Raw genomic sequence first — 13,260 nt, 5'->3', positions numbered from 1 at the left:
TAAGCAAGAGAGTTCAGATAGAAACTTCTAGGGTGATCTGAAGCTTGTGTCACTAACAAAAAGTGATCAGGACATTGACTCCTATGCAGCCACACAAAACCAAGTGTCAAGGATGGTGAGGTCCTAAGCACACTCAGAAACGGGGCGTCTTTACTATTGTTTATTTGCATAAGAATGTGGACTCAGGCATTTTGAAGTCCAGTTGACAGAGGTTAAAATCTGAGTAGGTTTCTAAAGATCCTGAATTTTGATTTTTGCCTAGCTAAACACTGTGCCAACTAAGTCTAGTAAATCTGGTAAAGTTGGGGGAGCTACTTCTTCAGTTATCAAATTGTGTGTAGTTATTTGTGCAAAAAGTTTTTAAGTAAGCGATCAACTGTGTGTTTTCAATACAATGAAGTTATGAAAGAAAATGAACACACAGATGTGCGCCAAAACAAGATACTGTAGATATCTCTAAGACAGTAGGGTAAGTTTCAAAATGACAAGAAGGGTCTTTGTCACACTGGGAAGAGGCTGCTGCCTTTTGTATCTTTAAACATCCTGTGTAAACTTTTCCTTTTAGATGGAAAAGACCACTCACTGCATGGCACAGGCCTACCACCCCCACAAGTATACACTGCACAGAACAAGAAGATATTTCGAGGATGTAATTCAGTTGACCAAATAGTTGACTTAAGTTAATCAAGAGGGAGATTAGCCTGAGTGACCCTGACCTAATCTGGGGCTCTTCAAAGAGCTTTTCACGACTAGAGAGAAGTCCGGAAAATGTTGTGATGGTCTCTTCTAAAAAAAACAAGAAGCTATTTTTAGTTACCCTACCATTGCTGGGATCCCCGACAGAAGTAACTTAAGGAGGAAGGGTTTGTTTTGCCTCGAAGTTAATTCACTCTAGATAGAACCTAGCACATGGAACAATGTGGCCATGGTTAAGTAGGTCTCCCCACCTTTACAGGCTCAGAGGGTCCTTTCCATAGTTATTCTAAATCTCAAGGTCGACCAGATGGACCGTCATCTCACAGCTGTAGTGAGACCACCCATGGAAGAAGGGTCTAAGGTGGCCTCTAGGAAGAGAAAACAATTGCTGGCTAATAGCCTACCAAAACAAAAAGAAAAAGAAACCCACCCAAAACAAACATCCAAACCAGGTTGTTAGTCTTACAACCACAAGAAACTAAATGCCATTTGTTGGCAGTCTGAATCAGTTCAGAAGAGGATCAATCTCTTGATCAGAAAGAATATTGCCTTGATAACCCTTCGACTGTGGCTTATGTTACCTTGAACAAAACCCTCAAGATATACCATGTTCAAACCTGTGACCTGCAAAAATTGAGAAAACAGACACACAGGCCCATGCTTAGGTTGTTTAGCTACATAGCAATAAAAACGGGGACCCAGGGAACTCCAAGTTTAAAAAGGTTTTAGTTAAGCCTGTGTTTGCAAAGTTCCTTGGTTAGAAGCAAAAAGAAAATGATATGATTATTTCCAACTTGTTTCCTTAGAATATGGTTCACCATTTGTAAGACTTTCCTAATAGATTCTCATGAATACCATTTTAAATGCCCAGGGTGAAGGCTCTGGCAGGCTTTGCCCCCCCCCCCCCCTTCCCACAAGGTCTATTCCTTTATTTGGCTACTTCCTTTTCCTAAGACTAACTACCAAGGTCCAGCTATCAAAGTACTAAAGTCAAGCAATCAAAAGTCTCTTTTGGGTCACCTAATTAACATGTCCAATTAAAATTTAATACTCCACCCTAATGTGTGGGGTAGGCGAAGGGTGGGTTCCCCTTTTATGTTTAAAAAACTACCATGTTCCTATTTGCCACAGCTGTCTCTTCACTATCCAGGGGCAGTCCTTTGTCTCTTTTGCAGACTCTCCCTTGTTCCCTTCCTCTTCTCCCCCCATCCTCTATCACCTGTCTTTGTCTCTTATTCCCTGCCCTCTGTCCTTCCAGGGCAAATAAATCTCCCTTGTGCTGAAACTTGGTCTTGGTGGTCCTGAGCTGATAGTGATTTCTTCCCAGGGGTCCTAGACACACAAAAAAACCTTCTTAATCTACAATTCATTGAATACAGTCAAATTTGAAAAAATGCCTAAAATAAGTATATAGCTAACAGATACCCAAAGAAATGAAAGTAACAAAAGTGTGTGTGTGTTATATGTGTGTGTATCTCCAAAGCAGTACCTTGGGAATCTATTTTAACCCATTTAGTTACGTAAATAATGAATGTTTATTGAGAGCTAGACATCATGATAGGTTGTGATCAGTGGTCATAAAAAAAATAGGTATGGCAAGCCCTCCAAGGTTCAGAGAACTCAGAATGTCAGAGGTGGGGATGGGCGGGGTCCTGTGAGAAGCTGACTTCTGAACATGGCATGACTGTTGTGTTCATGAACTCACAGCAGCTGTGATGCCTGCTCCAAGTTTGGCCCCTCAGCATTCCAGCACAGATGGGGGTCTCTTGAGGCCATATCCCTCAAGAGAGCTATTGGCAGCTAATCGTTGCTGAGGGCAAGAGAGCCATTTTCTTCAGTGCTATGGACACTCTCAAGTTGCACATGGCAGTAACAAATTCCCTATCCATGCTCACGAAAGCCACCCTAATCAAGTTCTGTGAGTGACAAGTGAGACAGAAAGAAGGCATGAAAGTGGGTGCACAACCTGAGGGGGAGGAAGATTCAGTGGGGCGAGAGAGGGCGATGGGCAGAAGATGGCCAAGTTACATCGTAAGCATGTGCGGAGTTGTTAATAATCCTTTCCACTAATATATTTATTTATTCACTTTACATCCCTGCTTCTCTGAGTCCCCTCCCTCCACAAGCCCTTCTCCTCTGAGAAGGGAGACATCCTCCTGGGTACAAATCCACCCTGGCACACCAGGTCGCTGTAGGACTAGGCACATCCCCTCCCACTGAAGAAAGCCCAGTGAGGAGAACAGGATCCACAGGCAGGCAACAGAGTCAGGGATAGCCCCTGCTCCAATTGTTGGGAGACCCACATGAAGACCAAGCTGCACTTCTGGTACATATGTGTAGGGTAGAGGGGGGCTAGATCTAGTCCACATATGCTATTTGGTTGCTGATTCAGTTTCTAGGAGCCCCCAAGGGTCTAGGTTAATAATTTTTAATTTAGTAAAAATAGATATGGCCCCTGTCTCAGTCATAGAAATGTTTGTGTGTGTATATATATATATACATATATATATATACATATTTGTATATACATGTGTTATGCATATAGTGCCTCTGTGGTTATAAAACTCAAACCATGTAAGTCATATATAGTTTGTTATAATATCACGTGTGGGACACTTCCTGTTTGAGAAACAAGGCAAGCACATTATTTAGACAAGGGCTCTTTGAGGAGGTGACATTTAAGTTCAATCAAAATGTCTACACTAGTTATTAGCCTTGCTGGAAAGCTACCTATGCTTAGAAACAAAAGGAGCTTCTTAGATGGTCTCCTGATTCTAAGCAGCTGACCCAAGTCTCCAAAAAACGAATGAATGAATTATTGTTTTAGAAAAGTGGCCTGTATAACTGGAAACATTTAATCCCTGAACGTTTCAAGTTATCAGAGTTGAATAAATGGCATTTCATCTTCTGATTAGTCTGGGAACGTCTCATATTTATAGAATGGCCAATATGTACAACTGTTATATAAACAGCTCACTTTCCCTCTTACTGAATCCTTATAAAAATAACCATTTCATGAATAAGATCTCTAAAAAAACGTTTCCCACAGACTGAGATATCTGTTGCATCTTTCCTCCACAGAGTTCTTGGATTTCTAAACTTACTGATTTATTTCTAGTGACAAGCACTAAAAATCAACCAGGATATTCTGCATCTTTGTACCTATATTTGTAATATGAGTGGGCCAGAGGTTAAGATGAGGTCATTTCCTGTTCTAGATTCTAAGAGTTGTACTCTCAAAACTGCTTTTGGCAGCCGCTAGTGTGTGATCGCGTTTTTCCTCCCACGGAGTTTACTGAAAACACCCCAGATGGTTGGTTATTCATGAGGCGAGTATTCTGGTATTCAAGCAAATTCAATCAGAAGCAAGAGGCTGGGTCCAAGGATGGAGGAAAGATGGGATTAAAACCAAAAGAGAATTTTAAAATTCCAGCAGAATGGATGCCCTTAGAGGTGAACAGGCGATCTCTGCTGAACAAATTAGACAGAAAAGAAGGTGTGTGAATGCTCACCTAACATTAATAATTGATAATTACATTTAATTTTGGGGTTGACTGTCACCGTGCCTTTATGCCTGTGAGCCACTGATGAATCCATGAGAAGATAATGGATTCCTGTCACCTGCCAAGCTCTGTGTGTTCTCATGTGTGTTCTCACACATCATACAGATCTCATCGGTGATGGGCTCATGCCTCACCCACTTCTCAGGACCAACCCTCCCGAGAATGGAGGGTTTACATAGCCAGTTCTCGGACACCCAGGATCAAACGATCTTTTCTGCTCAGTCCTCCTTTGGGTGACAATCCTGGGTTCTTTCCCCTGGGAATTCTGCACTAATAAAGCCCAGTTCCTTCTCAAATGGAAAGTCCTGCTTTGTGCTCTCCTGGGGGAATGGAGCCTTTGTCCTTTGGCACAACTGCAGAATGGCTTCTTTGTCATTATGTCATCTCCTCAGCTTAGACTCCAGAGCAATCAGAACAGAGGAACCTATCCATCAACAGTCAACAACCTGGGCTCTATAATGATTTTAGTAGGACAGGTACTCTCCATCACCAATTACATGGGAAATCTTATTAAGCTCGGTTTCTAAGTGCCAACCATTGTTTAAAGTGATCTGACACTGCATGTGCCGTTCAGTCACCACCACGTCCCTACAGCTACCTCCCAGGAACAAGTCAATGATGTTAGTTTCACCTCTTTTCCAAGTGGCTCAGTTCTGATCGGGAACGGGAAATCTGTTGTGCCGTTCCCATAGCCGTAGGAAGGAACAAACCCCCTCACCCTCCTTTGGATATTGGGTATGGATGTGGTGCCTGAAACTGGTGCAGCCACCAAGCGGCAACTGGGTATGGAGATGGAGAGAGTCTGCAGCCTCTGACATTGCTGAAGGGATGGATCTAGCAGCCTGGGACTTTATATGAGAGTGTTTATTTCCTAAGCAATTTGATTTGCATTTTTCCATTAAACGCAAGAAACCCATTCACTTATATGATAAATATTGATCATCCAAAGAAAATATCCAAAGAGTTAGTAACAGATCACCATATAACTAAGGGTACTAACTTTGGGGATAGAAACAATTGCCAACAAGAGACATCGTTCTTTCTGTAGGTATGGGGGAAAGCCTTGATGTCACTCAGACTATATACTATGTAAGATGTAACTTTTCAACTGATAACATCTGCTCTGGTAGCTGATACGAGTGTTGATCAAATGATACTTCCAACAACCCTCATATTAAGACCAACCTGCTTATAGGAAACAGCTCACAAACAGCAATCTGTAAAGTTAAATGAGCCATGGGAAGGGCTCCACTGTCTCAGTTCTGTAGATGAAGCCTAACCGTTACAGTTCTGCATGTCAGAGTGTCCAGCTGAGATTCTAGCACTCGCCTGTGCATCGGGGCACAGATCTGCAGGACCTGGGGCTTCAAAGAAGTGTAGACAGAAGCACAGAAGGTAAGCCACTGGGGCCAGAGTGCACGAGGTGACAAAACCAGTGATAACACAGATACTCCTGCACTGTCTGGAGCAACGACGACGAAGTTCCAGAGATTCCAAAGGCTCTCCCTAAAGATGTCACCCTGAGACTATCCCCTGGAAGAACATTCAAAGTGACAATCAGTTTCCCACTTGACAAGCAAAGAGAACTCCATTGGTCTTGACACTTCTCCTGACAGATACCATTTACATCCACCATTTACATCCACGTGTTCCCGTTCCTTGTTGATGGTGGGAACATAGTGCATGTTCTGAGTGCCCAAGAGCCACTGACTTTCAGCCTGCAGAGGACAAAGAAAACAGTGCTCTGCCACCAAAGGCCAAATGAAAATAAGTGTCAGCTGCCAAAAGGCCTGCAGAAATCCAGCATGTTAAAAAGTCAGGAAAACGACAAATGTCTACATCTTAAGCTAGTTTTCCAGAAAGCGGAGAGCTGTAAAAGTTTGCCGTGCACGCCATCCAAAACAAGCAATAGGCATAAGCACTCAAAACGCCATGACTTTCCGGGAGTTCAGAAAAGGTGCCCGCTGCCATTTATAACATAAAAGCAAACAGATCTAACGTATGGGGAATATTTTGAATTTCAATACAGGATTCATACATTACAGATCTTAAGTCACTCTGGATGACCCTACCCAGTTTTAAAATATTGTTTTTATTTGTGGGGAGTGGTGCATATGTGCAGGTCAGAGGACAACTTTTGGGCATCGCTTCGCACCATCTATGAGGGCTTTAGGAACAGAACTCGGGTCTCCAGGCCTGTACAGTTGGTGTCTCTACCTGCGGCTGTGCTATCTTCCTGACATGCACACAATTGCTGTTTTGTTTTGTTTTGTTTTGAATTTCACACTGTGTTCAGTCTGTCCTTGAACTCATGTCTAAGAGGGAGATGGATGGCAATGGTGAGCTCATGCAGCCATGGGGGCAGTGCAGGTGAGCGAACATGTCTGAATCTGGCTTGTGCTTTCTCTTTTTTTTCTTTTTAAAGATTTATTTATTTTATGTGTGTGAGTACACACCAGACACATCAGAAGAGGGCATCAGATCCCATTATAGATGGTTGTGAGCCACCATGTGGTTGCTGGGACTTGAACTCAGGACCGCTGGAAGAGCTGTCAGTGCTCTTAACTGCTGAGCCGTCTCTCCAGCCCCTGGCTTGTGCTCTCAAAGGAGAGTTGATGGGATTGGTGGGTTAGATGCAGAGAAGGGAGATGATGGAGCAGGATGATTGTAGGCTTTCGCGATGAACAATCGGCTAGAAAGGGCATCACTTCTCATCTGTATGAAGGCAGGGAGTTAGGAGAATATGTGTCTAAGTTAGGGTTAAGATGCAAGATGAAACATCACGACCAAAGCGACTTGGGGAGGAAAGGCTTCATCACTGTTCAACATTGAGGGAAGTCAGGACAGGAACTCAAGCAGGGCAGGAACCTGGAGGCAGGAGTTGATGAAGAGGCCATGGAGGGATGCTGCTTACTGGCTTGCTCAGTCTGCTTTTTTGGAAACCTGGGACCATCAGCCTACAATGGGGTGGGCCCTCCCACATCAATCACTAATAAAGAAATGCCCCATACAGGCTTGCTTACATCCCAGTGTCCAGGTGACTCTAGCTTGTGCCAAGCTAACATAAAACTAATCCACACTGTAAGGGTGGAAAGATGTAAAAATTCTGTTTCGGTCTTGTTAGATTTGAAGTGTTCTGTATTCAAATCTGAATGTGTTGGTCTGGGCTTCTGCAAGGATAACTGTCAGACTGGAAAAAGCTGGGCAGTGAATGATATGCACAGGTACAAACAACCCAGAGATGGGGAGGGGGAGCACGGGGTAGATTGTGAGTTGTACGAAGGGTGTCAGAAACTTGTCTCAGCTGCTAAGTTCTAGAGACGAGACCCTTGGAGGTGTGTTGCTCATTTATTGCCCATGGGGAGTGGTGGTGTTGGTGGCAAAGCATGGGAAAACCCCTCTTTGTCAGGAAGAACTGCATATTCATTATGGCTGTCCAGATAAGATCTAGATCCGTGGTGCTCAGCCTATAGGTCAGGTCACGACCGATTTTTTAGGGGGGCACTGAATGGCCCTTTCACAGGGGTCAGTCACCCAAGACCATGGGAAAATATAGACATTTATGTTATAAGTCATAACAGTAGAAAAATTACAGCTATGAAGTAGCAACAAAATAATTTATGATTGGGGAGGTCATTGCAACATGATACACTGTATTAAAGGGTCGCAGCATTAGAAAGGTTGAGAACCACTGATCTAGACAAAAGGTCTCAACACAAACGAATGGATGGATGGTACTTTGTGGCAGAAACAGGTATCTGAAGGCTTGAAGAGCTGCTTGCCAATTGTCTAGACACTTTCTTGTTAAACTCAGCTCTGCAGGTGCATAAAGTTTTATTCTCTCGGAAACCATGAACCTTGTTATCATTTGAGCATGATGCAGGATGAAGTTTGTTAAGCCAAACGAATCAATTGGGTAGGCGAGGTGGTAGGAGGTGAAGCTGTCTAACATGTTCTGGATCAATCTGTCCAATTTCTATTTACACTATATGGCAACCTGGGATGAAATGAATGCTTGATGGCTGGTTAAGAAACATTCTTTTAAAATTTTCATTCATTCATTCATTCATTCATTCATTCATTGTGTATGTGTGTGTCCACATGTATGTCTGTGCACCACATGCATGCTGTGCCCACAGAGGCTAGAGGAGATGTCAGATTCTCTAGAACTGGAGTTACAGGTGTGAGCTGCCATGTGGGTTCTGAGAATTGATCCCTGGCCCTCCTAAAGAGCAGCCAGAGGCTGACTACTCTCTGTGAGTATTGCATATATGTGAAGGGCAGGGGTGAGGCTACATTTAACTACTTAAGCAGTTCTGAGCTTGTTACTTGTTCACACTCGGAAGCAAACCTTCACGACGGCCAGAGCCGATGCTTTCTGACTGTCCTCAGGATGGTTTTGGAAGATGGGGTTGTTTATTTATTTTTAGAGTTCTGGTGCTTATGTTTTTTTGTTCCTAATCTTGGATCTTCTTTGTGAGTTGCTTCTAAAGCCTTCAACAGCAGGGCTGTGAAAGGCTCCGTCAGAGTTAGTGCACTACACACTAATTGATTCTGAGAAGCTGACGTCCAATTCCAGCCTGCAGCACAGCAAATGGTTTTGTGGATACTCACACTTAATCATATATTCATAGCTTTCTTAAACGAGTTGACTAAGCTTTGTGGATGGTATGTAAGACTATTTCTAACTCTAGTGGTACAAAGTGGTTAGCTTAGAGGGCTAGGGCGAATGGTGGTACAACACTTGCCCTGCATGCATACATAAGACCCTTGGCTTGATGCCCAGAAACACACACACACACCTCTCTCCCTCTCCCTTTCTCTTTCTCACACACACATACCCCACATATCACACACACACACACACACACACACACACATACACGACACACACATATGCACACATACTATATACCACACACACACATTCACACAAATATACCTCATACCATACACATATACACATATCACACACCACACACACATGACACTCACGCATACATACACATCACATACACACACACCACATACACATGACACTCATATATGACACACACACAAAAATGACACTTACACATACATACTACATACCACACACACCACATACCACACACAGGTCTCATTCACATGACACTCATACACATGACACACACACATGACATTCACATATACATGACATACACACAAATGACACGCATATGACACACACATACACCACATATCACACACACCACATAACACACACACACATGTCACATACACATGACACTCACATACACCACAAAGCACACACACACACACACACACACACACACACACACACTCACATACACTCACACACCACATGTTGAATGCACCCTCCTCCCCATACACATACTGCCCAGCTTTAAAAAGCTGTCCTTGAAGGCGATCTATGTCCTAACATGGTAGTAACAAAAACTCGGAATAATTCTCTTTTCTGTTATCAAATCTGGGCATCCTCCGCTGGACTGGGAATGGGAAAAGTCAATAATATTTTCCTAACAGAAACATTCCAATGTTTTAGCAAGAAAAACTAATTATTGTTGAGCTAATGAGTTTTGCCTTTCCCAAATTACTTTTGAAAAACTATGATAAGCTTCTTGTCTTTGTAGTGTTTCGTCCCCCTTAGGAAAGAGAAAATCCTGTCATTCTGCTTCCAACTTATCACTAATAGTGATTTTAAAATAAAACATGGTCTGAGGAAGGACTACTTAGGCTATCACACAGAAGGGGCTTCGTAACTGGTTCTAAGTGACTCTCAATGCGCTGTGACTTCAACACCACCTAGATACCCTTCTGATGAGGCGGAAAGGCGTTGAAATCAATTCCCATAAATGTCACTGCCCTATTTATTGTCTTGTTCCCTGAACCAGCGCTGCACTGGCTGGACTCCATTGTGTGTCAAGCAGATTTATTACAGCTCAGATGCATTCCAGTCCACACCAGGAATGCGCTCATTCGAAAACAAAGCTCCTTAGGCCAGCAAAGCAGACAATCTGCTGGCAAAACCCACTTACCTGAACAAGTAAGTGCCCGAGAACACGGCAACGGGACCGCTTCTGGACTGACATTCTATAGTTAGGCGGGTTTTCTTGCTGCTTCAGATTCTCTTGGACAGTAACTCAGAAATGCTGGAAAGTAGATTATTAACTCTTTCTAGCCTGCAGGGCACACTCTAACATGCAGCCTTCTTCGTAACGGAAACCAGTGGAAAGCTGTGCAGGGACTGACACCCAAGGGGACAGGGTAAGAAAGCTTAAGAAGAAGGAGAAAGTTCAACCAGGATGAAAAAGCAAAGGAGCAGAAAACAATCTGCCAGTTCACAGAATGAAGAAAACGCTCAAAACCAGAAAGAACTAAGGTTGCCAAGCGGATACCAGCCAAGGCAGGTTGAGAGCTGTCTGGGACCGAAGGCCTGCCTGCCTGCACACTGAAAACTGCATCTGTACAACCACTCAAATATACAAACGACCACCTGTTGCCAGGCAGAGCACACACACTTGTCAGTGCAGACTTCTCTCACCCTAACATCCACACTTGTGTGATTCCAGATTTGGGCCACCTAAAGCTATATTGGGGAAGTCGTTTTTGCTTAGGTTATTGGCTAAGCACCTGTGGCCCATTCCACCTAGGCTGTCATTATTATTCCCGTGGATTCCTGTAGGTCTTAGACTGGACTGAAACAGCCATTAGAAATCGTTGTTGTCACAATATGCCAGTGTACATACGATTCAGCTAATACTGTCACATAGGCTTGTAGACATTCCTGCTAAGTATGCTTACCGTACATTTTCTGGTAACACTGCTATTAAATTAGACTGCAAACACAAATGAAACACCAAGGTGGAACTGACCTGGGGTGACCTCACCAACCAATACAGCCACAGTGGTAGATTGGTGCTGAGGATTGAAGCAGCAACCACTGCTTAGAGACCCTGTCCTCACCTAGGCATCTTTCCACCCCTCTGATATGCAGCCAGGGCCAGGTTTCAAACCTCTTTACATGGACCTCATGGGAGCTCTGCCAGCCATGTCAACAGGGTCCTCACTGCTGGGTCTCTAGGACATTACTATGAAACTAAGTATGTTCTCAGCTACCCCCTGTAAAAGCAACACAGTCCATCACCCCAGAGTGATCACAGCTCTGTTCATTTATAGGACCTGTGAGATATCTCAGTGAGGAAAGGTGCGTGCTGTACAAACTTGACCTGGTAACCCAAGTTTAACAACTGACTTCCAAGAGATGTTCTCTAATCTCTACACTGGGCTGTGGTATACACACACACACACACACACACACACACACACACACACACACCTATACATTCACACAACAATGATGATGACCACCATGATGACAATAACTTCCACCACAACAAAAATCAAATTAGTTGAAAATATGGGATCAGTATGAAGTAACTTAAAAATAAATCCATATTATTTAATGTAGGATTAATTTAGGTTTTCTGAAAAATTATCTTTGAAAACTATTTTGTTGTGAGGTTATGTCAAGTTTGAGCAACCTTCCTATTCTTTATTTTAGAGTCATTCAAGAGCTAACCTCAGTCAAATTCAGACTTAAATTGTAGTAATACATTTTGAGAACAACTTTATAAAATATTCAAATATTTATGGAAATACTTGAGGACTCAAGTAGGATATATGCAAAAGTCTGAGAACTCAAAGCTATACCCTAATTCATATGTCCTTTCTACTCTAAATGTATATGAATCAGCAAGAGAAAAAAACAAAATAGAAATGTTTAAGCTGCTAAAGAAAACTGCTGTCTCAAGACATCAGAAGGTGTCCGGACATGAGGTTTAAGTCTTATGTCAGAAGTACAACGGCTGACTGATTAGCTGGACGTGCAGAAAAGACCCAGAATGCACCTGGCCAAGCTGAATCCTCATTATTTTGAGGACACCTGATATCCTGTGCACCCAGCTCCTTGTCCACGCTGATTATGTGCCATGTAACCAGTTTTTATATCTAAAGAGGATTTAAAATTCATGAGGCTGGCCGAAGGCTTGGCCGTCACATTCTAGTCATTCCAAAGTGTATGGGAAAAAGAACGGGACAGACATTTCAGCCAAGGCCATTATTGTGCCTGAATAACCATATTGCATTAACTTGCTAATAAACCTGCTTGGAGATGTAGAAGCTGTCAGCCCAGAGCTGCACCCCACGCCTTTCTCCCAGCTTGCCCGGTGTCACTCCGGGCAGCATTACTCTCTCTATGCCCTTTCTTCCGAGGTTGCCCAGAATTCAAAGCACTTATTCAGTGAGGTTGTAATCCAGTTTAGTATGCTATTAACAGAATTCTTTAGAGCAGATCATGGAAAAAGAAAATCACACTCATTCTGGGGTCAATGACCAATTTTAAGGGAAACACATACTCAGCCAGTCTGAAGGAAAAGGTCGGGATCTATGAGGTATTAAGGAAAGAAAGGAAAGGAAAGAACACATCAATTTCCACAATTTTCCAATATTCTCTTAAAAATAAAAACAAGCCTACGTTTGGAGTGGTAGGATCCTGGACTCTCTAAGTGAACAGGGCCAAGCATGGCTATTCATGGAAGTTAGGAAATGCAAACTTCCATCTATCTACACCACGGATGCCATGCCTTCCTTCCTCCCCTTGTTTATTCTGGGATTCAGAAATGAAACACACACACGCACACCTCACAGATCTTGATGGTCCCTCAGAGAGAATGCGATAGAGTGTAGATGAAAAGCTCTGATGTGTGCTTTTCATTGGCTTGGCTAGTTTTCGGTCTGTGCCATAAACGTCAAAGTAAGACCCTGGTCTTTCTAGAGCTTTAAGTCCTGAAAATACATCAGACAGGGTGGATGCCCTGTGGAGACATTCATTTTATAAGAATGAACACATTACTTATACTGTCTGGTGACTCTACTGGTTTATCCTCATTTAACAATTAACTGAAGGTATAAGATTAAAAATATAATAAACAAAAGTTAA

At 42.9% G+C, this 13,260-nt stretch overlaps 1 protein-coding gene across 4 annotated transcripts in view; it reads right to left on the bottom strand.

Annotated features, from left to right (window-relative positions):
* Positions 1-13,260, bottom strand: part of Ddah1 (dimethylarginine dimethylaminohydrolase 1) — a 135,586-nt gene that overhangs the window by 56,192 nt on the left and 66,134 nt on the right. Inside the window, exon 1 of one of the 4 annotated variants that reach the window (XM_017319712.2) lies at positions 10,298-10,604. The exons of the other annotated variants lie outside the window; for them this stretch is intronic. Coding sequence (XP_017175201.1) covers positions 10,298-10,351 — 54 coding nt within the window. The 5' untranslated portion in view covers positions 10,352-10,604. Of the gene's footprint in view, positions 1-10,297; positions 10,605-13,260 lie in introns of those variants that run through there. 4 annotated transcript variants of the gene reach the window in all.

Source organism: Mus musculus, chromosome 3 (genome assembly GCF_000001635.26).
Source record: "Mus musculus strain C57BL/6J chromosome 3, GRCm38.p6 C57BL/6J".
Lineage (NCBI taxonomy): Eukaryota > Metazoa > Chordata > Mammalia > Rodentia > Muridae > Mus > Mus musculus.
Note: the sequence above shows the minus strand (reverse complement) of the source record. Positions and strands in the feature narration are given on the sequence as shown.